Source organism: Daktulosphaira vitifoliae, unplaced genomic scaffold (assembly GCF_025091365.1).
Source record: "Daktulosphaira vitifoliae isolate Bord-2020 unplaced genomic scaffold, ASM2509136v1 Scaffold_4, whole genome shotgun sequence".
NCBI lineage: Eukaryota > Metazoa > Arthropoda > Insecta > Hemiptera > Phylloxeridae > Daktulosphaira > Daktulosphaira vitifoliae.
Window position 1 is genome coordinate 34,393,282 of NW_026099575.1, and position 27,422 is coordinate 34,420,703.

At 24.5% G+C, this 27,422-nt stretch overlaps 2 protein-coding genes across 3 annotated transcripts in view; both read left to right on the forward strand.

Moving 5' to 3' along the window:
* LOC126905042 (uncharacterized) overlaps nt 1–10,414 on the forward strand; it is a 15,936-nt gene extending 5,522 nt beyond the window's left edge. Inside the window, exons 3-8 of the mRNA XM_050684438.1 lie at nt 236–521; nt 1,236–1,432; nt 6,245–6,311; nt 6,936–7,162; nt 9,659–9,926; nt 10,036–10,414. Of these exons, the coding sequence (XP_050540395.1) occupies nt 236–521; nt 1,236–1,432; nt 6,245–6,311; nt 6,936–7,162; nt 9,659–9,926; nt 10,036–10,234 (1,244 nt within the window). The 3' untranslated portion in view covers nt 10,235–10,414. The remainder of the gene's footprint in view (nt 1–235; nt 522–1,235; nt 1,433–6,244; nt 6,312–6,935; nt 7,163–9,658; nt 9,927–10,035) is intronic.
* A 2,531-nt stretch (nt 10,415–12,945) lies between these two features.
* Nucleotides 12,946–26,450, forward strand: LOC126905901 (fasciculation and elongation protein zeta-2). Of its 2 annotated transcripts, XM_050686031.1 has the most exons (8): nt 12,947–13,516; nt 21,367–21,478; nt 21,541–21,687; nt 21,757–21,829; nt 21,896–22,146; nt 22,211–22,286; nt 25,055–25,120; nt 25,557–26,450. In XM_050686031.1, the coding sequence occupies exons 1-8, from the start codon at nt 13,110–13,112 to the stop codon at nt 25,571–25,573; spliced, it is 1,149 nt and encodes a 382-aa protein (XP_050541988.1). In that variant the 5' UTR covers nt 12,947–13,109; the 3' UTR covers nt 25,574–26,450. The 2 variants fall into 2 exon arrangements, with proteins under 2 accessions (XP_050541989.1, XP_050541988.1); XM_050686032.1 differs by lacking the exons at nt 25,055–25,120; nt 25,557–26,450 and adding an exon at nt 23,746–25,001 and having other exon boundaries at nt 12,946–13,516.
* Nucleotides 26,451–27,422: the final 972 nt, after the last annotated feature.

Consider the following 27,422-nt stretch of genomic DNA (forward strand, 5'->3'; position numbering starts at 1 on the left):
TGAACACAGATAAAAAAAGTAAAAAAAAAAAAAAAAAAAAAAAAAAAACACATCATAGTAAAACCAATACCTTCTCAGCTTCGCATCGAAGCTAACATTTAATTTAAAATTTAAAAAAATGAACAAAAAATGTGAAAAAAATTAATCAAAAGAAAAAATGCATATGCATTGCTTTTAAATTTAATAATTTAATTTGATTATAATATAATGTATTAAAGTCAATATAAATTTTCAGGTTTGACACTAATGGCTGTGTCCCAGTCAGGCGATATTATGGGTGTTATTTTAAATAACATAATGCGTAGAGAAGACTGTAAAATTAATGGCAATGAAAACGGTGATGAGACTGAAAACTGTTCTAAGTTTAAAGACATTGTTGTATTGTTGGATAAAATCAAAGGAGAAGCTAATCTTTTTACACGATATCCTAATGTAAATCGTGTTATGGAAATAAAGATTGTTGCAGTGAATGAAGTGTACAGGGGTCAAGGCGTCTGTAAAGCTCTTGTTGATAAAACAAAGTAAGAATTTGACTATCAAAAACCTGAATTAAAATAATAATATATTTACCTTGATTAATTAACAATTTAAATTTAAATGGTTAATATAGTAGAACAACAACATTTTACACTCTTTAAAGGTATTCTATGCTGTTCGAATCTAATACTAAATTCAACTTCTTATAGAACATTCTCGAAATAAAATAAAAGGATGAAAAATATAAAATTATAAACGACTTCTTATAATATTAATAACATTAAGTTAGTGAATTTTCTATAAGATAAAAACTGACACGGCCACGGCATATTTACAATATTATTCTAATAAACGGCTCGACGCCTTTCAAAATAACCTCGAACTGTGTCGTCTACGTTATTTTAGTTTCGTGTGCACGGCACTTGACTATATACTTGTATCAAAACATACAGCAAAACTATTTATTTAAATGTTAAAAAATGCTAATAAAGAGTTAATACTGCCAACCATGATTCTATTGTCGTATTATTATTAATTAATAAATATTACTAAGATTAAAATATGGAAATTGATGTATAAAAGTAATGTTAGTAATACACCGATTCCATAAAATTTAAGATATAATTGTCCAAGGATGAGCATTTTTCCCTAAAGCCTCCTGAAATAAGCCACTTATGCAATATATAAATTATATTTCAAAAATCAAAAAAAAAAAATGATTAATAATTTAAAACTAATCATGTACTTGGTTGTTAAAGGGAGTTAGCATTAAAAATGGAATGTCAAATGATATATGTGGAGTGTACAAGTCATTTTTCTGCAAAAGCTGTGGAACGTTTAGGATTTCAATGTATTTATTCACTAGCTTATCAAGACTACAAAAATGGTCAAGGTGAAGTTGTGTTCAGTACTCATCTTCCTCATACTTGTGCCAAAGTATTAGTATTACCTCTTCCATAATTTTATAAATTTAACTTTTTCCAAACAACGAACGTTACCCCTAATTTAAACAATATGTAAATTTAAAAAAATACATTTAATAATTTTTTTTATGTTATATAAGATAATTTATCTGCATATTTAAGTTTTTTTATACCTTACCCGGATCCATCGTGTAGTATAATGGCGTCCCAATAAAACTGTTATGTGGACGCCTTTTTCATACATATAATAAATGTTTGGACGTAATTTAGCATAAAATGCAACACTAGCTCCTAAAATGTTCATCTGGGTTACCTTATTCCCGCAACGGCCAAGACTTTACTATAAATATGTATAATAAAAATAATGCGTTCTGTGAAAAACTTATAGTGTTGTTTAAAATTAAAATTATATTTAAAATATTGATTTATAATTAAAAAATATCAAAAATATTTAACTCAAAAAGTCACAAAAAATATTCCATGTGCCAATATTCCAATAATTTAATTATTATTATATTTTTAAATATTTCTATTGTTTTCCTAATATTAAGTCCTTTGTAATTATTTACGTTATTAAATTATTACTTTTGGATTTTATTAAAGTAATAACAATATTCTTAAAAATTCTAGCTAGTCTATTTGAGATTCCTGGATATATAAAGTGGCAATCTATTAAAACCACATAAATGGGAAGTCTGCAATCACCATTTTTATCAAAATTTTTCATCGAAAAGATTTATTAAGTAACCCTAATATAATACAGAACAAGGTGGGAAATCGGACATTTATAAAATACAATGTGATTAAAGTTGTAATAAATGTTAAGTAGGACAAACAAATCTCATATGAAAATGAACATTTATTCACACCTAAGTACCCCATTAAAATCTTAAGACTAATTAAAAACGTAAATATTAAAAAAGAATTTAATATAAGGTAGAAAATTGAAATATTTAAAAATAAGAACAATTAAATTATTGGTATCTTGGACCGCTCAAAAATTGATTACTGTACTTGTGTAATGTGGCAAAATGTTATAAATATTATTATTATTTAAAATATTACATAATTTAACGTCACTATATTTTTAGCATTGATAAGGGTAACATTGTTCCCAAAATAAGTTTCTTCGATTTTTTAGTAATTTTTTGAGTTAAATATTTTTAATGTAATATTTTTAAATAATATTAACCACAAGGGATCAATTTTTACTATACTGTTAACTATATGTTATTTTTAATTTTACATCACTAATTTGTTAATTATTGTTGAGATTGTCTATTAGATATTATATTTTATTGTTTTATCAATCAAAATAAATTGTATAACTTTTAAAAATATATAATATATTTATTTAAAATGACAACTAAGTGCTTTTTTTAAATTTGATTTTTACTTGTACTTTTTAATAATTAAAAATTAGTTATTTTTTATAACTCGTACTATACACTAATAGACCAAAATGTATCCTTAGAAAATCTCATATAATTTTTCTACTCAAGTATAATATTGATACTCAAATTCATTAATTGCATTATAACTTATTCTATAGCAATAGATTAAAATTTAATTTCTAAATTTGATTTGGATTTTTGAAAACGTATTTTACTCCTCAATATTTAATTATTGTCTAGCCAAATTATTTTAAATTTTACCTTACATGCCCCTCTTATAATTAAATATTCACTCTTTATATTTATACAACATTAAATAATGTTCAAAGTGAAAGGTAGTCAATTTTGCTCAAAAAAGATTCGATAAAAGATGCAAAGGAATGAGAGGACAGAGGTCTAAAATAATAAAGAATTAGAATTCATAATAAAATATAATAAAAACGGTATCACAATGAAGTCGCAGCAGGTGGCGACACGGCATAGTTGGTATAAGTATAGTTCATAACTGACAGTGATTAAAGTCATACTCATTAAAAATGCTTCGATGCAAATCTGCAAAATTAAATTAATGTTATAATAATATTATTAATAATAATTGAAGAGCTTAATTCAATACTTTTTAATTGTTACATATAAATAAATTTGCAAATCTACAAGGAATTTTCATCAGAGAACAAAACTATTTTTCAGATTTAAGTCAGATTTATAAAAAAATATAACAAATGATAGGTAAAGACATCATGCATCTATAAAAAAAAGAATTATATTGATCCATACATCTTTCAAAAAGTTATAGCATTATAAAGTTAAAAATATAAAAAAGAATTTTTGTTACAAAAATCGTGTTTTATTTATTAACTTTGATGTCTGTTTTTACTATGAAGACAAAATAAAGTCCGAAATTTTTTTTTTTTTAGTATAGTATATTAAATAAGCTTTAATTTAAAATATATATAAAAGTGTCAGACTTTCCGGAACACTTTCAAAAATTAAGTTGAAAGAGTTCTACTTTCTATATGCATTTTTATGTATTAAGGGAAATGGTTAGATTTAAAAAAACAGTATGTTGAATGAAAGATGAATAAATACTACTTCTCATAAAAAAATTGTATTGATCCATACACTTTTTAATAAGTTATATCATAATAAATTTAAAAATGTAAAATACAAAATTGAGAATTTTCACACAAAAATAGCATTCGGTAGCCATTTTCACAATGAAGACAAAATAAAGTCCGAATTTTTTTTTTTCCATAATAAAGTACATTACATTAGCTTTAATTTAATATATATATAAAAGTGTCAGACTTTCCGGAACACTTTTAAAATTTAAGTTCCAAAAGTAAATTTTTTGTGAAAAAGTTGTCATTTTGAATCTCCACCTGTAGGCAGGTAAAAAGTCAGATTTTTAATAAGGTATACCAAATGATAGGTAAAGACATTATGCATCTATAAAAAAAATTATATTGATATGTTCATTTTTAAAAAAGTTATGGCAGTTTTTAGTAAAAAAAATTGAAAAAAATTTGAAAATTAGCGATTTTTAAATTTGTAATTTTTTTGGAGGTTTCCCCCATTTACGGAGAATGAGGAATATTTTTTCAATTTTTGGGGGAAATGTCTTCGACTAGATACGATTTGTGATATTTTGACATATCGTTGAAAGACATCCGTTCGGTGAGAGTTGAGAAAAAGTGGTAACGGACACACAAAAAAAAAAAAACACATCATAGTAAAATTAATACCTTCTTATCTTCATAATATATATAATCAAAAATCGCATAAATAACATATTTTTTTATCTACAGCAGCCATTTGTACATAGAAGATAGGTCACCAAGACAAATTTTTTACTTATAGTACGTAATATAAACTTTAATTTAAGATATGTTAAAGATGCAATGTTGCCGGAACATTTTCAAAATGTAAGTTGAAAAATTTGACTTTTGTAAAAAAGTTGCTATTTTGAATCCCTCCTGTAAGCAGGTTAAGGGTTAGATTTGAAAAAAAAATATATCAAATGAAAGAAAAATACCTAAGGTTTCTATTAAAAAAAAAAATTATTTAAATTTGTTTTTTTTTGAAAAATTTTTAAGAAAAATAAATCTCAAAATCGTTGTTTTTTGAAGGATTTCCATAATTTACGTAGAACCTGGGAAAATTTAAAATTTTTGAGGGTAATATTTTCAACTAGATACAATCTGTGATTTATTGATGTATCGTTGAGAAAATCCATTGCAGTTGAGAAAAAAAAATTTCTAAATATAATTATTATTTTTAGATAAATCGAATTTTAAAAAAATTTTCTTGTATAAAACAACCTAACAACTTTTTATAGTTTCATCGTAAAATTTACATTACTGAATTATTTAATATCAATTTCATACTAAATTTAATTACTTTAATAGGTTAAATTATTTAATGAGTATAATACATAAATAAACTCATGTTTAATAATTGTTAATCACAAAACTTGTAATCTGGATATAAATAAGTTAATTAATATACTAAAAAATTTATTTATTAAACATTTGAATAATCCAAAAATAAACAAATAACCATAATTACTTCATGGTATTCCGTACTCCAAGTTCTTATATTTTCACAATCGTATTATTAAAATGAATTATAAATTATTTATTAAATCGTAAAATTTAACAATTTTGACCATTCGAATAAATTTCTTATATTAATGCTTTCCATTCTTCAGTGCTCAAAATAGCATCCTTCGGCATTTTAGCATTCGACTTAAAGGGATTGCAAGATTGTAATCCAAATAAGAAGGGGGACTCCGTCCCTCTCAGTCCAATCTCACGTTAACCATTGCTATAATAGCATTGTACTTATATTTTGACCACTAGATTTATCCTAAACAATTAATAATGAACAAAAAACATATTTTTATCTTTTTTGAATAGTGATTATTTTTAAATTTATATATAGTTAAATATTTTTTAGGTCTCCAAAGGTTTTGAAACATGTTTGTTGCAAAAAAAGAATTAAGAAGGGAAAAATTACCATACCTACTTCAAACAATTTTTACCAACATACGTTTGTGTTCTTTTTGGAAACCTACTAATCCTTTCATTAACTAAACTCGTTAGCATATTGACAATTTGTCAACTTTTAAAAACAGATGCTAATAAAATGTGTTTGAAGTTAATGCCTAAGAATAAATTTTTATAAGATGTTTATAAGTTGAAATAATATTATCGATACAAAAAACATAAAATGTTTAGTTACAATAGATAATTTTATTATACTAACCTTACAGTAACTTAATCAGTATGATTTAATAGAAAGTTTAATGGAATAATGGCTGATGGGTTATAGGGTATAATAAATTAAACAAGGTCATTTCTGCATGGTGGTGACAAAGATGTTCCGATTTGTTTCCATGACAACAGGAATCTTGAATTATTAAAGACTTTCGATGCTTTCCATTAATAGTAGTAGAGCGGAAATCAACAGATCATTTACCAACCCTTTTTAAAGACTTCAATAAGAACAGGAAATAGTAAGTGTTCTAAGTTAAAGTAAAATTTATTAATATTTATTACATGATTTTGGTAGGACTGTGCCTACAGTAAATTATGATTATAGTAAATTTGTAATATTAAATAGATACAATTATTTTTACTTATTCAAAGCAAAAATGCGTTTCCAATATTAATTATGAATATTTCTATATATGAGTTTAATAATAACAATTAATTAACATATAAAAAATTAAAAAATCGCGTAAAAAACATCCTTTGATATAAAAAGGCGTGGTTTTATAAAAAATAAAATAAAATTTATCCGATTCGTTACAAAACTATGTATAAATATTAATTATTTAATAATTAATTTTTATTCATAATTTGTTGAATGTATTTAAAAATATGAATCAATAAATACTAGTAGTTAATTTTACATTATACAATATCTAATTATTTTAAGATATTAAGTTTAAAAAAAGTTAACTAAGGAATAAAAAATAAGCCTTTTATAATTTGCTTATTTGTCAAATGTATGTGCATTTTAAATCATTTTAAAAACAAGATTATTTACGAATGATTAAAAATTATGCCTTAATATAATAAATTGAAATTTCCGTGTTATTTTAAAAACTTTATCATTAATAGTAACTGTTATTAAGTTTACTGTTTAAGGATTCAACTCTCAATTACAGTGGTAAAATGGAAGTATCCTCAAAATATTTGTTTAATGTAGAGCCTATCACACAGAGCGATAGACAAGAAGTTATTAGTTTTCTGAGAAAATTTTTTTATCGTGATGAACCACTTATAATTGCACTAAATATAATGGACGATGTTGAAGCGATGTCAAAGTTTGAAGATTATTGCAATAAATTACTTAACGAAGGTAGGCAACGTAAATTTGTTACACATGCTGTTTATTCAAAATTTTTCAAACAAATTTAACAAAATAGTTCATTTATATCTACCGTTTCACCAATTCAAAGCTACATATCTTAGTCAATCTGACAAGTATTTTTACACCATATTCAAAAGTGTAATGATAAAAATTGAGGTTATTTTTTTAACATTGAAAATTTGTATGGTGTTTGAAAAAAATTATTTTATTCTATACATCGTGATGGTATTATATACTTCTTTATTTATTATACATTAATACTAACTTTAAAAATGTCTTAAAACATAATTGAAAGAAATAAGTTAAATTTAAAGCAATCTTTAAAATTAATTTAGTGATAGTTTATAAATGTATTTATAATTATATCAATGTTATAATATAACACTAACAGTGTAGTCTCGGGGAGCACACCCCATTAGTCAATATTTAATTGTTTAAGTTTTAGATATATACAGAGTGATCCGTTTACCAAAACTTACTCAATTACTAACAAAAAAAAAATCCTTTTTTGTTTTATCCCTTATACTTTAAAGGGTATTAACGTACTTTTTTAAATGACACACATATACTACTATATACTAATAAAAAAAGAAAATTATCTAGTTAGGAAAATGGCTGGTCTTTAACGACCTTTGAAACAAAACTTTAGAATTTATTAGCAATTTTATACCTAGGAGGATAATGAGTGCGCCCGAAAAATATCTAATGATACAAATAGTCATACTTTATCTCTATCAAACATAAGTAATAAATTCAAAGCTACGCAAAAAATTCATTGACTGTTTTTAATTGAATGGATAAAAAAAAATGAATACTTAAGTCAATTAAGGCAATAATAGATCGACTAATTCAAATAACCGGTGAAAAAACTTAAAGTGTCATAGAATACTGTACTGAATAGTACAGTGAATATATAGTATGAGAGAACGCAACTGAGAGCTGGTTCTTATCTCGCCCAATGTAAGTAAGATAGGAGCCTTCTATCTTACCATTTGACCGCTGAATTGCGTTCTCTCATGCTGTATGAGAGAACCGGGTGCTGTTCGCCCGGTTATTTTAATTAATTGATCTACTACCTGGAATCATTGACTTAAATATATGTTTTTTTTAATAATTGTCCACCCAATTAAAAATAATCAATGAATTTGTCGCAGTTTTAAAATATTTTTTCCATCTATTGAACACTATTGTTTGAATTTGTTATTCAAATTGTATATAGTAAAATAAAATTATTTATTACTATTAATAGACAATTTTGTCTGTATTATTGCTCTATTTGTTAATTATAGCCCATTTGTATTGTAAATAGATTAAATTTATCAAATGTATGCTGTTCATTATGCCGGCTTAGTACACAATATTCAAGCACCACTTTTACTACATAATTGTTGTTATTATTTTTCGTTCTATTTTTAGCAAAAATTATTATTATATTAGTATGGCCGTTTAAAATTTTCACTTTACATAATATTTGAGACTGAATTTACAGAGTGATCGATTTATTATAATTCGACAGGTCGATACAACTTTTGGACCACTATTTTAGAAGTTATTAACATTTTAAATAACGAGTTTAATTAACATTTGTTAATTTAATAAATAATATATAATCCGATCACTCTATATGTTGTAATTTACATTAAATAAATAGAACAAGATAAAAAAATTTAGTTATTGTCCAAATGTATTTTAACCGGTTATATTCTAGTCAAAATAAAAAAAAATTTAATTTTCCAATACAGTCTTCTAGCGTGTTTGGTCGTTATTTAAAAAAGTTTTTGTTCTATTATAATACTTTTTTGGAAAAATAGAACAAATTCCCATGAATATTAATGCGTAAAAACGTTGGAAATAAAATTAGTCCAACATTTTAACTTAACTAGATAAATTCATAAGTAACTTTTATATGCCAGCAAAAATTAATATTAACTTAAAAAATTATTGTTATTATTTAAAATAACTAGTAACTTAACTAAGCTTAATATTCAAAGTTAATAACTCAATAATAAATGATTTAATAATAATTGATCGCTTATGTCTAATATTATTTAAAATAAAATATATTATTTAAAGTATTAATTTAAAACTAAAAAATATTTTACATAAGATGCTATAAAAAATACTAAAAACTTTTTTATTAAAAAATAAAAAATACTAAAAATATTATAGTGACGTATAGAAATTTTTGGATTATTTATTATAGTGTTACGTAGGTATCTATGGAACTTTACAAAAAAAGAAATACTAATACTAGAAGTTATGAGATTGATTATATGATATTTACTGTCTGAACTTTTCCTCTTACTCAGGTATAATAATGTGAATAACTTATTGTAAAGTTGTTATTGACTAGTCACTTTCTTATTTAGATAACATTCTTTTTATAAGCTAGTTAAAAATGTATATTGTTAATTAAAAATTGACACAACTTCTTATTATTACAAAGAAAAAATTTTTAAAATATTAACTTTTTTTTTAACTAAGAACTATCATTGAAAGCTGTAAATCCTAATGGTGATATAATTGGAGTTATATTAAACGGAATAAAATGTAAGCTCATCAAAAATGACGATGATATCGAAGACAACACAAAATTTCAAGAAATCAAATCACTTCTTAGGAAGATTGATCAAGAAGCGAATGTTTTTGGACTATATCCAAATGTTTGCCGTTTAATTGAAATTGATATTGTTTCAGTAGACTTTGCATATAGAGGTCGAGGCGTTTGTCAAGCCCTTTTTGAAAAGACTAAGTAAGAAAAATATAGTTACACACAATTATTAGGGCATGTAATTTTATTCATATAAATCACTTTGATATGTATATTCATATAAACTTAAAACGTGATTCGTATACTTTAGAGACTTGGCGATAAAACAAAAGTGTTCCATGATTTACGTTGAATGCAGCAGCTATTTTTCTGCTAAAGCAGCGGAAAAACTTGGGTATCACTGCATATATACAATGTTTTATAAGGATTATGTCAACAACAAAGGAGAAGAAATTTTTAAACCTCCGTCGCCTCATAACTATTCTAAGGTCTATGTGTCACCAATTTAAAAAACCACTATAATAAAAATAATTTTAGAAATCGTAAAATAAATTAATACTTGCATTGAAATATTCAACATTTTATAGTGAAATTTATCATTATTGCATAACTTTATATAAAACCGCAAGTGCTTTTGAAAAAATAGCATTCCATCTTTCTTTTACACTTATGCAAATAATTATTATTAATATATTATATAGTAATCTAATTTATTAAAATTTAAAAAGTGTTCAAATATAATATTATACATTATATAATTATAAATTAATAACATTAATAACTAAATATAGTTCAATATTATTAAATCAATTATATTATCGTGTTATAATAAAATATCACATTAAATAATCACCCAATATGTTCAACAGCTTGAAATTAAAAATTCAATTATTTAATTAAAATCAATTAAATATCAAATATAAACGTGAATGTCATACATTTCAAATTGTTATATATTAATTTTATGTTCACTTGATTATAAATAAACATTTACTATAGTAGCGCTATCTTGTAAGATACTTATATTTAAATGGTTCATAGTGTCTGCACTAGAGACCACGATACTACATACATATCATTATAAAATTTATTATGTTTACCACATTTATTTAGGACTAATGAAAGGTTTGATTTACAATAAGTACAAACATTATTTAATAATAATTGATACTTCAAAATAATTTTCTTAACTATCTAAATTATATTTATAATTTGTTTGAGTTATTTTCGTTTTAAAATACTCGTAAGCAATTAAAATAAATATAAATATAAGTAAAACTAAAAATAGACGTACTTATTTAACTGTATTTCCTTTAGTAAGATGATGTTGCAGTCATTAATACACATTTAGACGCAACTGCTGGGGCATTGTATTAAATGTATTAATATTAATATATGGTAGAAAAATTTAAACAAATCAATCAACTTTTTCATTATTATTTTTTTTATTATTATAAAACAGTTAAAAATTTGAGATGCAGGTCTTCTTTGGTGAACGCACTATCCACTTTTATGTTAAGCAGTACAACCATCAATGGTTTAAGTATTTATAAGTAGTTGAATTTTTCTAGTAAAGTAAAAAAATATTTACAAAAATGAATTAAAAATTTAATGTTGAATTGACATTGGCTGGTATAGAATAAAAGGTTGGATTCCAATATATTATATTTTTAATATTTCCCTCTACCCTAAAATATGTTTTTATAAAACAATACATTTAATTTTCTAATATTAGTGGATTAAGCCCCAAACTTCAACTATTTCCAATAATTTATGTGGTAATGGTGTACTAAGACGTTTGCTATGGATATAGAGGAGTGTGTCACTTGTTTAGTGTTATTGAACTTCTAAATTAAAAAATATGAATTCAATTGATCTTTTTCATATTATATGATTAATCTTAATAGGCCTTAAAAAAATCATCAGTCATCGAAGAACTAATTGGCAAGCGCGCCTCAAAAATCAAAGATAAATGTATTTTCTTGGGGTTCCCACTACTCTACGTTCTGAAAGATATCTGGACTTTTCTCCAAATCGAAATTTCTAATGACGCCATTAGTAATAGAGTTCTTAAACTTATAATAACTCTTTCTTATCATTTAATAAAAAAAATCATATCATTTTCGTCATAAATTTGATAAAGGTATTTCATACTTCTTCAGCATGGGTACTTAAATTTCTATCTAGTTACAACCATAGATCCGTCCCTATGACTAATAGTTTAAATTAGAAGTTTAACCATTAGATAAACAACGTGGAAATACTAATTTTATATCATATAACATATTATATTATTTTAGCTTATTGTAGGCACTTGAGTCAATGTCTTTATTCCCCATTAGATATATTTTGCACTACTAATGAGTTTTTGTTTAAATAAATATTTCCCTTCTTTGCTCAAAATTTTATTTTTTGTCACAATATTCTTATATATATATATGTATATATATTTTATTTTTTTATGCTTATCCATTTAAGTCCAAATAAATAACGATTCTGATATCAAATTACTCGTGTGGGTATTAAGTATATGTATTGATGCTTTATTGCAGATACACAAGTTGCGTGAGACAGTTTGTCTAAATTTCTATATATGGAAGAACAACCATAAATACATTTCATTCAGTACTGATACTTCTACAAAGTGTATTGTCTTTCTAAACATTAAAATGAGATATGTTGGTATAAGCGAATTAAAAGATACTTTTTGAAAGGTCGTTTCATTTTTATGCGACGCATAATAGTCGTAATATACAGCAGCAAGTGGCACAATCAAACTGTGTGCATTGAGTGTGGATCAATAGTAGACGCCCAAAAGGGCGAGTGAGTGGGAAAATAACGTATTCCGCCCTTTAGTGCACCAACCATCGTTATTCCACCCCAACACGCTAACCTTTAAGTACGAATTTTGTAGGCACGATTACGTAACAGTGTGTCCAATATTTACAATTAATATGTTGGCCTTTTTTAATTTTTTTAACGTTTTATGAAACGTATAATTTATTATAAATGTTCAATGATAAATTTTCCGATGATTAACTAAAACGAAGATACAGTATTGAAATAAGATAAATTATTCAGTTGAAGAAAAGTATGAAATTAAATTAAATGCGTCAAAACGTAATGGTAGAATGTTAAAAACCGTGCGATACACAATAATTATTGTACACTAACGGCACTGACCAATCGTATGCCCGATTGGCGCCCGCCGGTCCTGATGATCTCTATCTGTTGTGACAGTTTTACTGTTGGCGGCAGTTCGTTCGTTTGTATTTTATGTGTAGTGCGTTGCGCGTTTTTATAATTCGTGTTTATTCTCTAGCTGTGCATTGCACTGAGCCCCAGGCGACTTGTGTCGTTTAAGCTCAGCGATTCGCTAGAGCTATGCTCGATATGATGAACAAAATGGCCGAACTCAAGTTCGAAGCACCACTAGCGCAATTTGAAGAGACGGACGAATGGACCAAAATAGTGGATGATGAACCCCAATCGAAAATCCATCAAGTGGCTCCAGTCCAGCAGTTAGATAATGCTTTGAGCAACAAAGTTCAAGAATCTTCTGGTGGCAGCAAAACTGGATGCAATCAATGTGGGGCAAATAACAATACTATTAGTGTTATGGAAGTGGCTGACGGTGACAACTTTGGTGAAACTTTCAGCGGGTCACTAGAGGATCTCGTGCACACGTTTGATGATAAAATCACTAGATGCTTTTGCGATTATGAAGAATCTGTGGAGAAATTAGCTCCTGTTCAAATAAGGACCCAAGAAGAAATTATGAACGAATGTCAGTAAGTAAAAAATTGAATTTTAATTTATAAAATAATATTAATCGATAAGATAAAACTGATATTTTAAATGGAAAATCCTTTAGAAAATAATTTCATGTTTTAAATTAGAAAACACATATCAGTTGTATAATACAAATCAGATTATTTCTAAGTAATGCCATAGTGTCTTTCATTTTGTTGATTCCCAAAAGAAAATTGAAAATTTTTTAATAGTAGACTGATGCGCGTTATATATCACAACGGATAATAGTTACTATCGCAACAAAACAAGAGTGCTTGAATTTATTTGCACAGCTGCTCTAAAAAAATTTAAAAAATCGTGCGTATCTTCCGAGCCTTTATATTATTTAAATGAGTACATATTAATGAGATTGTATTAATTAACGATTTTTGCGTTAGTATTTCAAATGAAAAAATCACTTTACAATCAGTTGTTATTGGAATAGATGATTACATTTTTTTCTTTGACATTAAAGAATAACAAAATACCTACAAAATTTGGTATCTATTTGAATTCTTTAAAAATTTCATACCGCAAAAAAATGTCAATTGCTAAGCCTCATTCGTCTACTTAACATACTGCAATACTCACTATCTATGTGTATAATTATATATTTGCAGGCGACTCATTATAATGACTAACAATGTACTCGTTACGCCTCGGCACGCGTTAAAGTGAATCATCGTAATATAAGAATAATAATTTTAACTAAGACCCTGTACACAATAGATAAAATGACCAAAACTTAAGCATAAGATCATCAGGACAAAGTTATGTTTTATATTAATGATAATGCAATATTTTCGTATTGTTTTTTTTTTTAAATTTAATTTAATTAATTTATAACTCATGTTTGATATTCATGAATAAACTACGTCCCTAATCTTTCAACTTTTTACAATTTTGATAGTGTTTATTTACAACGTACTATGATAACGTTGTCTATATTATTATGTATCAGAATGTCGCCCAACTATCCACAAAAATGTCCGTTTCCACTTTTATCGTATGATATTACTATGCGAGTTCAAATGTTAATTTTTAAATATAAGATAAAAATAGCAATTTAAAAAACAATAAATAAAAAGTAAAAATAGATGTCATGTTGTAACATTACATTTAATAGTTTTTTCATGTTATTAATAGAAAATGTTTTTTTAATTAATTACTAACAAAAGCTATTTATTTTGATAAAAAAATGATGTTTACTCTTTGCATGTATATACACCTGCTGCAAGAACAACCTTATCTATGAAAAATTGCATCGCCAACCACAGACGCTTCGGTTCATTATCTGTTTAATTATTTGTACCTTACCGATAATTGATATATTATACAGTTGCATTTTTCAACTGATTAGAATATACTGTATGGAACAGGTCAACTGATAACACTTATAACTTTTGATACAGTTAACATTTTGCTGTTATTATTTTTCTAATATTTGTGAGTTTTTTTACTATGAGTAAAATATTTCGAAATTTGCTTATTTATCTTTTTATGTGTATAAATACTGCAAGCGGTTATCATATTTGATTCGATATAATTCGTTTTTTTAAATAATTTAGTGTCAAGTCGAACAAGTTAAAATTTCCTCAATTAAGTAATTGATTGTAGTAATCAATTTTTGTTTCGTAAATTAGAATTACTTTATACATAAAGTATAGAATACTTTCTAGAATAATTATTAATGGAAATATGAGAGAACACATTTTTCTAGTCATAATGTTGTCTTATCAGATTCGTAAAAAAAAACCTCAAAGCAATCTTTCGACTACCAATAGAAATTCTGTTATTCTTATGTCTCCGTTGTTCAATGAAAATTCATTTAACGAACTCTTATAGGCTATTTATTCAGTCGAAAATTTAAATACACCATATTAATACAAATAAAGTTCATTCTTGACATATTTTATAGTTTAAATTGACTATTAATCAAAAATTTTTATAAAAAAACAATCAATGAGAAATATTTAAACTGGCTGATTAAATAACAAAAAATTCTCGGAAAAGAAATGCATCTTCTATTCATATCTATTTCTCATTACAGTAACAAAAAGATATCAAAAATTTTTACAATAGTAAACGAGTATACATTAATATTCTATGTAAATTTACTTAGTTGAACGCTTTTATCTGTATTATTTTTTATATAATATATGCATTAATTAAATTTTTAGTAGAAAAAAATTATCGTTACACATAATAAAATGCATAAAGAATTTAGATTTTATATTTGAATTTGAATTTGAATTTGAATTTAATATTGTATTCTTTAAGTATTAATATATTCTCTAGATGATTCTAGTGGTTATGGGATTAAATAACAGTACATCTTTAATCATGTCTGCGCATAAGCTTATGATATAAATAAACTGTAGTTATAAATATTTTGTACGTGCTTATGTACTAATTTAGTTTTTTAAATTCTACACAATTTATTTAATGTATTTGTTGATAATTTAATATTTATGATTGATTAATATGACATTAATTTATATACTCAGTTCTATAATTCTGTTGATCTAGTAATTTTCTTTTATTAACATAATTACATTTTAATACATATTATACTTTGATATAAATAATTTGTCTTTTATAAATATCTTTAAACAATAATTTATTGGAGAAAGAATGTAAGGAAAAAACTTTCATTTTATTTGAATAAAATTCTATTACTTTTTATTTACATATTGTACGAGTTGGCAATCGTTCAAAGTTCAAGGCCAGCAGCTAACAAATTGCTAAATTATAATAACACCAATCATAATTAATTATAGCTAAAATAAATGTATATAAATCAACGAATAATTTAATTAAGAATAAAAGGTTGTACATTTGTATCTGAGTTTTGGTTAGTAATTTATTTTTTAACATACATCCATTAATTAATTAACTTAAATTATATAACGTTATATACATACGTATATATGAATTTTTTAAACCTGAAACAAAATTAGTATGTTTTTTTAATTTTAATTTAGTATTGTATGAAATTGAAAATTTGTATTTAGCCAAATAAAGTTTAAACTTTTTACAGTAGAATGATAAGAATTTTAATTTTTAATTGTCCATTAATAAGTAACTTATTTAAATAAAATGAAAAAGATTAAGTTTTTAAACAATTTTGAAATAGTACTCTAATTTTGCTCAAATTTTTTTTTTGCTTTTTTCAATGCGAGTAATAAGAATAGTGTTGTGGTGCAGGAATGTTCTCAAATTTTTTCTTAGAGGGATATATATAAGAAATTTTTTTAGTACCACTCCAAAATATATTTTCATCATATATTTATTTTAATAATGAGAAATTTTTCCCTACGAAAACGTCCATACGGAAGGGAAATGTATAAAAATTAAAATGACTTTATCCTACACTTCGCTCTAGCGTATATTCTACTCTATTTTTTAAAATAAAGGTTATTTAATTAAAAATAAATCCTCCCAAAAATGCTTTAGTGTTAATGGAATCAAAAAAATTCTCACTAAATAATAATCTATATATAATTACTAGAAGCTGAACTTAATTTGACTGTCAAATATAAATTTGGAAGCTTCTAAATTTAACTATGACGTGTTTGTAAACATAAAATTTGATAATTCATTTACTGTTATTTGAAATATATTATATCTAACATTTTTAAGCTTAATTATTACATTTTTAACAAATAAAAAAATTATTTCTCGAAAAAAATAACTTTTTATTTATATAAAAATTCTAGTTTATAGTTTTTTAACACAGATATTTTTATTTTAAGTAATAAATTACCGATTTATGCTCAAAAGCAGTAAATGCAATATATGCTCCAGTTATGACTGGATATTTATAATTGAAAAATCGTACTTATTAAACAAATTAAAAAAAATATTTAGTTATAGTACTACACGAAACTTAATCAATTATAATTAACCACAGTACATTATAGCTTATTAAAATATTTGTTTATGCAATAAAAAATTTTCTTGTAAATTTGTAGGGATTTTCATAATATCTAAACTAATGAATTTCCGTGTTATCATTTGTATTTATATAAAAATGTAGATTATTTAATTCTAAATTTATTTCAACATAACCTCATTTTTTTCATGTGATATCATAATAACATATTTGACTTAGAGCCAAATATTTTTACTTAGCTATTTCTAATGTTAAAAGTATTTTTTAATGTTGTATATTTTTCTATAAAATTACACAATCAAAATATTTGTTTTTTAATGTTACTTTCAACATTTTATACTGGGTTTAAGTTTTTTAATATAAGATTAAATAAAAAATAATTAAAGGTAGAAAAAACTCATCGTCATTATGTTTATAAAATACTCTGTATGTATGGGCCTAGATTGATGGAGTAGTTTGCTTTAGTCTCTTGGACCTCGATTATTAGGGCACTCATTTTACATCAGTTAAGCCAAGATAAAATTTGCCTAATAATTATGACTTGAAATTTAAAAGACTATGCCTAAATCATAATATAAAAAATATATTTTTTGACCTTTGTGCATTAACCAGGGTACATATCATGTTGTACTTAAAACTAGAACATTTTTTTGGAATTAACTCAAGTTAATCCAAGAAGAAAAATAAAAATTGATCTTTTATTTTTGGCACATTATACGTTATAAGATTTCAATTCTTCAAATCTCAATTAGAAACCGTCTGTATAAAATAAACTAATAGATGTATTTATAGTTGATTCTTATGAATAAGTTTTGCTTAAGCTATTTTTAAGTATGTAATTTAAATAGCTTAAGTACAGCTTATTCATTGAAGTTAATTATAAATATGGTCCTTACTGTTTAATTTAATCTTAAAGAATTTAAGTTATATTTATAGACTTGTGAATGACACCTTTAAAATTTGTCACGTAATTATTATTTTTTACTTAACTGTTTCATTTATTAGTAAAATTTATTAAGCATATAATTTATTAAACTCAATATGTATACCTCCGAAGACTTACTATAAGCAATCAATTTTAAACAGCAAAAAAAAAAAAAAATTATTCATATACATGAGGTCGTTGTGACAATTACTTTTAGTGTGCTAGTTACTAGTATTCATTTCAATTAAATAAGGTAGGCGGAAACCTTAATAAAACTATGACTCACTTTTTGTTACACTATTAATGTAGAGATCAGTATTTTTTTATACTCTTAAAATTGATCAAAGTTTTCTAGTTTCATACTATCTATTGAGAATTTATAAGTTCAGTAAAAGTTTGAAATTAATTAGCTTATGAAAATCTCATTTTTATTAACAGCTGTTTGATTCGTTGTGAAAGTATCGATGATGAAAAGAAATATATATCTGGAAAGAAATATATACTAAATTTAAGTTATCAAAAATAAAAAGTTTGACATTTGATCTTTAAATGAACACTTAGATAAAGTGCGTTTTAAAGTATTTTTATTCACTAATAAATATCAATGTTTCTAAAATGATAATGAAGAAATAAACTTATTAATTAAATTTAGGATATAAACTTAATATTTTCTCATTATCTATCTATTTATATTATGTACGTAATATGATAATATACCGAAAATGTAAGACTGTGATTCTATGAAACATTTGTTTATCATTATCATGATAATGCTCACTCGTGATCAATGTCGCTACTATTTAACTGTACAGTACCTTCACAACTGTACACGGTTTTTTTTTTGTTTAACCATGTGAATGTTTCTCATTTGGTCGATACATACTTTAATAAAACCAGTTTTGTATTGCCGTTGGAAGACCAGACTTCTTTAAAGTCTGTAAAACTAATGCGCTTCGAACGTCATAAACACTTATTATTGAAAACATTTATTGTTATTATTAATCATAACAATAGAATTTTGATTATATTTATATTTTTCCAGTAACACACGCTTACATCTTAAATTATATTTTTAAGTACTTTATAATTTAATAATTAATCTTTTATGATAGGCAGTTACAAATTGTGAAAACCAAAAGAGTTACTTAGTCAAACTATTTAATTATGAGATTTGTGCTTTAATATTCACAGCGATGTTTAAATTAAAATTAAGAATAAAAGTAACTTATGAATAATTTTCATGTATCAAAAATTCTCCAATTGGGATAGAAAACTTTATTAACTGTAAAAATAAAAAAAACTAATTTTAATATTAAATAGTTGTAAAAAAATTAAATACACAACTCATTTTTTTATGAATAATGTAGTTTTAGTACAGATCAGATAAGTTGTCACACTGTTACTTTAGCAGAGAATTTCTCTTTATTGCTTTATTATAGAAAGAAGCCCGATTTTTAACTTCAATTAGTAGCCTAGGAGGTTTTGGTTTTTTTTTATGTTCTTATGCAAAATTACTTTGTTCCTACTAAACTGATTTTACTCATCAATATGTTAAATCATTACAAAACTTATTTATTTGAAGCTATCATTGCCATAGTTAAAAAAAAAACTCCTAGTTCCAGTAATAAAGAGAAATATTCCAAAAAATTACACTTGTCATAAAACAATCAATGTTGATATTTTTAGTTTAACATCTATTGGATAAATTTTTGAAACATTAATGAATAAACAACTTTTTTTTTATAAATCTTTATACAAAGACCTTTCATCCGACAATCATTTTTTTTTTTTAATTGGATTATTTCTCTTTAGAGAGGAAACTTCAAAGCTTAAAATATTCGAGTATATTGTAGACTTTTTTAACATAACTTTTTAAAATGTCCAGGATATACTGCTTCTTTGGAATATACGTTAAATTAAACCTTATGTTAATTACTATAAGTTAAAAAAAAATCTTTGTCCCAACGGCCTATCTTCTATAAGCTAATGGCTGCCATAGTTAAAAAAAAAGTGTTTAATACCTTTGTGTTTAATTTTTTTTATTTTTGTACAATTTTCAAAGTCATAAAAATGTTAGGGTCCCTCCTCCAAAAAAATTCAATATGAAATTCTTTTTGAACACTTTTTCAATTTAAATTTTACACTGTTATACAAAATATACAACTAGGCGATTTTTTTTATATTTAAATACCTTACAAGGGTTAAGAAGGTATTGGTCTTGTGATGGTTTACGTTTTTTAGCTTCGATGCGAAGTTGAGAAGGTATTAGTTTTACTATTATGTGTTTTTTTTTTGTGTGTGTCTGTTACCACTTTTTCTCAACTTTCACCGAACGGATTTCTTTCAACGATATGTCAAAAGATCACAAATCGTATCTAGTATCTAACGAGAAAAGCTCAAAAAATTTTTTGTATTATTATCAAAATAAATTACTTTAATAACAATTTTAGTAATCATTATTATGTAACTCTTGGTGTTTAATACATGCTATAATTGAAATATTTAGAACTCAATTTATTAAATATTCAATAATTATTTATACTGCACATAACACATTTCGCCTATTGCACATTTTTTTGATTAAAATATATTTACTAATTATTCCTATGTAACCTAATAATCAAACATAATTATTTTTTATATAAATAATAATGATTTTGTTATTATTTAGTTCAAATACAAAACTCTACCTTTGTGTTATTAAAAAGATACATTAAATTTGCCCTCCCAAATTTTTTTTTATTAAGTTATCTCGCAATTCGAAAATCAAAAGGTTCTATTTACAATGTCTAAAGAAGATAAAACCTTTTAATTTTCGTTCTAAGAGTTGTTATTAAAAATAGTCAAATCAATGTACTTAGTGCAAATTAAAAAATGTTTGATTACTATTAATCAATATTCAATGATATTTTTAAAAATATCACCTATTAATGGTCGTAATAATTATTTACATTGATAAAATGAGAGGCTTACCAATTTGATATATATGTGTGATATATATGGTTAATGTATTGTATTTTAAATTCTAGGATGTGGTGGACAATTACTGGAAATTTTGGGAATATTCTACCAATTGATTGGTCAAAATCATATGCACGCAAAGTACAATTGCCAACTCTTAATCTAAATAACAATCCTCAGGTAAAGTAGTAACACTAATAAATAATTCATGAAATCATAGGAAATTTCATACTTGTTATTAGGATGATTCATCAGATGATCTCAGTAGTGAAGATGAAGCTGTTGCTAATGATTTGGACATGCATACTTTAATTTTATCAGGACCAAGCGGAGATAGTGAGCCACCTACCGCTGACGAAGTGATTAGAGAAATTGATGATATAATGGAGGTAATAAATTATTATTATATGTATTAAATGTAAATGTTTTAAAAAAACATTCCTTTTTTTTTAATGTAGGAGGGTACTTCAGATGATTGTACACCAGATTCAGAACATCCTAAAGAACCTCATTCTCCATTAATTGAAGAAAGTTTGTTAAAAATATTATTTCATAAATTTCTTTTGTCTTCAAAATTACAGTCAATTTTTTTTTTAGAATTAAAAACCTTAGATGTATCTCAACTAAACGAGGTTTACATGGAATTGGAAATGCTGATTAGAGATTATTCTGAGACATTAATTGCAGAGTTAGCATTAAGAGATGAGTTAGAATTTGAAAAAGAATTGAAAAACTCATTTATATCACTTTTGTTAGCTGTGCAAAATCGTAGGAGGCAATATCATGTTGAGAAAAAAAGAAATTCTAAGATTGGAAGTACTAACAAAAATTCAATTAATGAGCCGAAGGTACATAAATTTGTTATCTTAGAAATAACATTTCTTCACTATTTAATATTATTTTTATTTTCAGTACCTAACTACTGTTATTCCATATCATTTGGATAATGGACCTTTAAACAATCAAGCTCTTCAAGTTCTCATTAAAAGTATGTAATGTGTAATATTTATTAACAATTTTAATGAACAATTAATCTCAATTATAGTTCTGTAGCCAGAGGTCAACTCTCATAGTATTTTTTTTTTTTATGTGGCAACATCATTTTTGAAATGCTTATTTGTTAAATATTGAAAAGTAATCTTGTGTCAGTTTTCTTCTCAAATACAGAGTTATAGAATAGTGAACTGTTATACTTAATGTTAAGAAATTAATCAATTAAACAAAAATATTACCTACAAGATTTTACATTTGTAAATTTTGTTTTCTATAAATATTTTTAGTCTTGCAGAATATTTAAAACTGTATTTTTTTATTTAACTTAAGTTAAATAAAGAAATACAATTTAAATTAAGAAGTTGTAAATGTAATTTTTATAACTAAGTACATATTAAATTTTAATAAAAACAGTTAAGTATTCTTTATTGTTATCCATTCTCTTTTCTATAATTTTATAAATTCTTAACTATATAACGAAATTGACAATGGTCTTTTCTCCTAAGGCTTAATTCAATGAAAAATTATAAAAAATACTTTGTTTAAGAAAAAGTAATGATTTATATTCTATTAAATCTTTTTCTTCTTCCTCACCTTAATCAAACTACTTGGGGTTGGCCACCCTTATTCTAAACTTCCACTTGACAAGATCTCCCACATCATTTACGCTCATATCAGCTGTCCTCATATCGCACTTAATGGCATCCCTCCATCTCTTTTTTGGTCTTCCTCGCCTAAGTTTTGTTCAAGACATCTCATACTATTTGACAAAAATTGTACGCCGGCTGTTGACTTGACGCAATTTCATTAGTCGCCTCTTTCAACTAGCAGAGGGGCCGTGGAAGTATTCTTATCCCCTATTCATAGGGAAAGATTTATATTTTATTAAATATTTTTTAACTATCAATTTTACTAATTTTCTACTAGATAACATTTTTTGAAAATAGTATTGTTTAAAAATTTGTATTTTTATTAAAAGTCAAATGTAGTGCTTATGCTTTATTTTTTTGTGCTTAAAAAATAATTTTTGCATTATCATCATTCACTTTTTTTACTAAATGAAGTATTTTACATAATTTCTAAATGCTCATAAAGTAGCCTTTTAAAAGTATGTTATACTATTATATAATTTATAATGATTGTCAAGTAGAAAATAGATTTCAAACTAGATTTTGAAAACTGTTCATTATAAAAATTACTGACGATAATGCAAAAGTTATATTACACAAGTGTTATTCAAATATATTAAAATTATATGTAAAAACATACTCAGATTTCTAATAAAAATTGAAACAATTCAAAACAACATTCTTTTTTATTAGATGCGCAACTAAGTTCTCGCTGTTTTTTTTTTTTTTTTTAATGCAACTTTATTTTGAAAAAATATTTATATATATATATTATTCAAAGTATTGCCCATCACTAGCTGCATTTTTTTGTCATTTTTCTGGCAGAGATTCGAGTAATGTTATGATAAAAATGTTCATCTTATCCACAAATCAAGTCATTTTTCCATGTCTTCATATGAGCAAAACTGCTGATCAGCTATCCCATACCTTGTGCCATCAAATGACGCAAGTTATAATTTAATGGAGCAATATCTGGGGATTATGGCGCGTAGGATAGAACTTCCATTTGTGCATTTCTATGCAGATTTTAATGGGTTTGGCAACATGAAGATGAGCATTGTCATGCTGTAAAATTACTTTTTATGCTTCTGCTTATATTGTGTCTGTTTTTCATGCTGTTCTCGACTCAGCCACATCAATTAAAGTATACCTTTTTACAGTAATGGTTTCAGTAGCTCATAATAAATAACACTGTCGTGGTTCCACGAAATACACTCATAATCTCCGTAGCTTATATATTCAGCCGATTCGACGCCGTAGAAGCATAACTAGGCTGTCTTATTTAATTAACAATTCTTTAAATTGTTGTAATGAATTCATTTTCCATCACCCATCACAATGCAATGAAGACAACCCTTCTTTTTTTGCCACTGGAACAGTTATTTACAGGCGAAAAATTGTTGCTCAATGTCCCATGGCTTCAAGTCATAAGGAACACAATTATTTTTCCTTATTTTAAATCATTCCCATTGCATGCAGTCGTTTGAAAATGGCTTAGCAGGTAACTTTTAATACTGAAACATATTGTTTGACACTATTTTTTTTCATAACTAATTTTTGATGTGATTAGGTACGCTTTCTTTGAATGAAATAAGAAAAGTAACTCTTTCTGCAAATAACGATTATTTAGCACAAAATCAAATATTTTCACACAACTAAAAGTATATGACGCTACCAAAAAAACAATAATGTGTCAAAGAGGTTTATTTACCATATGTCTCAGCTTGATTTATGATGTTTTAGATATGTCAAAATTGATTAGCACTTAATGCGGGAGCCATCTATTAACAAACAGTGAGAACTTAGTTGGGCACCTAATAACAAATGCTAATTATTTGTAAACCTAAAAATAAAAACAAATAAAAAAATAAAATAAAATTACCCATATATATTTATATCAGTGGGTGTTCTCACACTTATCTGTATAAAAGTTTAAAAAATAAATGAATAAATATAAAATTTATAGCAAACATAAAGGTACTTTTAAATTTTTAAATAATTTGTTCTTGTTTGACAAGTTAAAGCAATATTACTATTTGTACATATAAGTAAAATAAAAAAATAATCGAAACACTAATTTTGTTTGTTAATCATGTGTTATTATAAAAAATAAATTTATTTATTTTATTTGTAGTATTAAAAGCGATCAATGAAGACAGCCCAACTGTTCCTACTTTATTGACAGATTATATACTTAAAGGTATTTTTGTTTTATTTGATGATCAAAACATTTTTTTTTAATCTTTTTTAAAGTATATGATATTTAAAGGCTAATAGAGAAAACTTTAAAGAATCTATGTTTATATAAATAACTAAAAACATTTCAATATTCATAATACATTTGTCTTTTATTTATATTCATTTTCTCATAACTTAGATTTACAAATATTATTTATAACTGTTACTAGTATAGTAACATATTTATTATAAAAAAAATTACATTATACTATAAAAAATAATTTAATTTTTTTCCGTGATGACCACTAATTATTTATAATTTTTTTTTCTTTTATTTTCAATATACCTTTTTAAACATATTTGATATATTAAAGAATTTTAAAACTTTATGCGACCTAAAAGTATAAGATGAAATGTTTTATAGAATGTGTTTATTAATACCCTATTTTTATTTCTAGTATTGTGTCCAACATAACTATTTGCAACCAAGAAACTCAATCTATACAACTACAACTTGAACTTTACGTGATAAAAATTAATTTTAATTAAGCTTTCCAATATAATCAATAGTCATTTTTCATTTAACTAAATAAGTTTTATTCATATAAATACCTAAAATAAGCTTTATGACTGGTTTTTAACTTTAAGCTGAGCACTATTTTTAATTGTAACTTATCTTGTAATTATATTAAAAATTAGTCTATTAAAGTAATTATATTTTTATGTGTAATAATCTAACTTGTCATATAAATATACAATTTAAATTAATTATAGATGAATAAAAATCAACACTTCTATTGTATAACAATTTTTTAAATTTAATATCAAATTTATTTTTATTTTACAATAGTTATTTAATATTATTATTGATATAAAAAAAGACAAAAATAAATTACTTATAATAAAAATATCTTTTGATAATTCTAGTACTAAGTATTTGTAAAAAAAATTAGTTTTAAAAAATAATGATGTGATTATTTTAAACACATGCATTGTAAAAAAACCGACAGACAAAAAAAGCTTAAGGATAGTACTAGACGTTGCACTGGGACCAAATCAAGTGCAAAAAAATATTGTATTATTTATTGTGAATGTATGCAGTAGATTTTTATTTCAATTTTTAAAGAAATAAAAATTTTATTTAAAATGTAGTATTAACATTGTACAAATTGATGCTTTATACTTTATTTATTATTATTTTTACTTAATAATACATTTTCTTATTGTTATATGTTTTACCATGTTTTCTAATATTACTTTTGTTAAATTTGATTATTTCAATGATTTAATTTGGTAACAACTGATATAAAGTCCTATGTGTGTCTAAATTGCAGTCTAGTCAAAATATAATAATATATTTTTAAGCTTATGTATACATTAATAATTATATAAATATAATTTATTTTTACTTTTTTTTTGTAAGCATAAATATAGTATTATAGTTTGTTATTATTGTAAAAGTGATAAATAAATATTAATTATAAATACTATAATTGTTTTTTAATTTAGATCTTTTTATCTCATAATTTAAATTAAAAAATAAAAATATAAATTTAACACTTTATTAATTAAATGATAGGTGATTTTAACTAGATTCGTAAGGTTGGGTTGAGTTAAAAAATAGATATATCTGAAAATCGTTTTACCTATTCTAAGGTTAATCAATAAAATAGTGTAATTTAACCAAAAATTAAAATTGTGTAGATACTAGCTTATTCCTATCCAAGTCTACAAATAAAGTCTGGACCTTTATGGATATAGCTTCAAAAATTAGTCTGTAATTGCTATAGTCCTGTAATCTATTTCATAGGTTAAGACCTGAAATGGAATTTCCCTAACCAGACTCGCATTTAGGAGAATCACGACCTCAATTTTGCCTCACTTAATTAATTTAATTTAATTTTTAATCTTATAATTTTTTTCATCAAAAACAAACGTTTTTGATTATTTTTACATTAAGATCACTAAATTTTTTTATCAAAATAACCATTGACCTCCTTATATTTAAACTTCACACTTAACATCTTAAAATGAATTCATAGTTTTTTTGGGAGTTATTCTTTTACACATACATATTTTGCAGTTAAAACGACTACCGCAAAAATAATATTTAATTGATAGTTAAAAACGTATCAAATAGACTAATGTGCCTATATTTTATTGAATAATGAATTTTATATAAAATTTAGGGATTACATATTATGAAAATTTTTTGATAATTTATTTATGTTTTAAAAGATTGTTACAAAAAAACTTAAAATTTTAAACTGTGAAGTATTAATGTCTCACAAATTTGATGTTATACTGTATTGTTCAGTATTCTA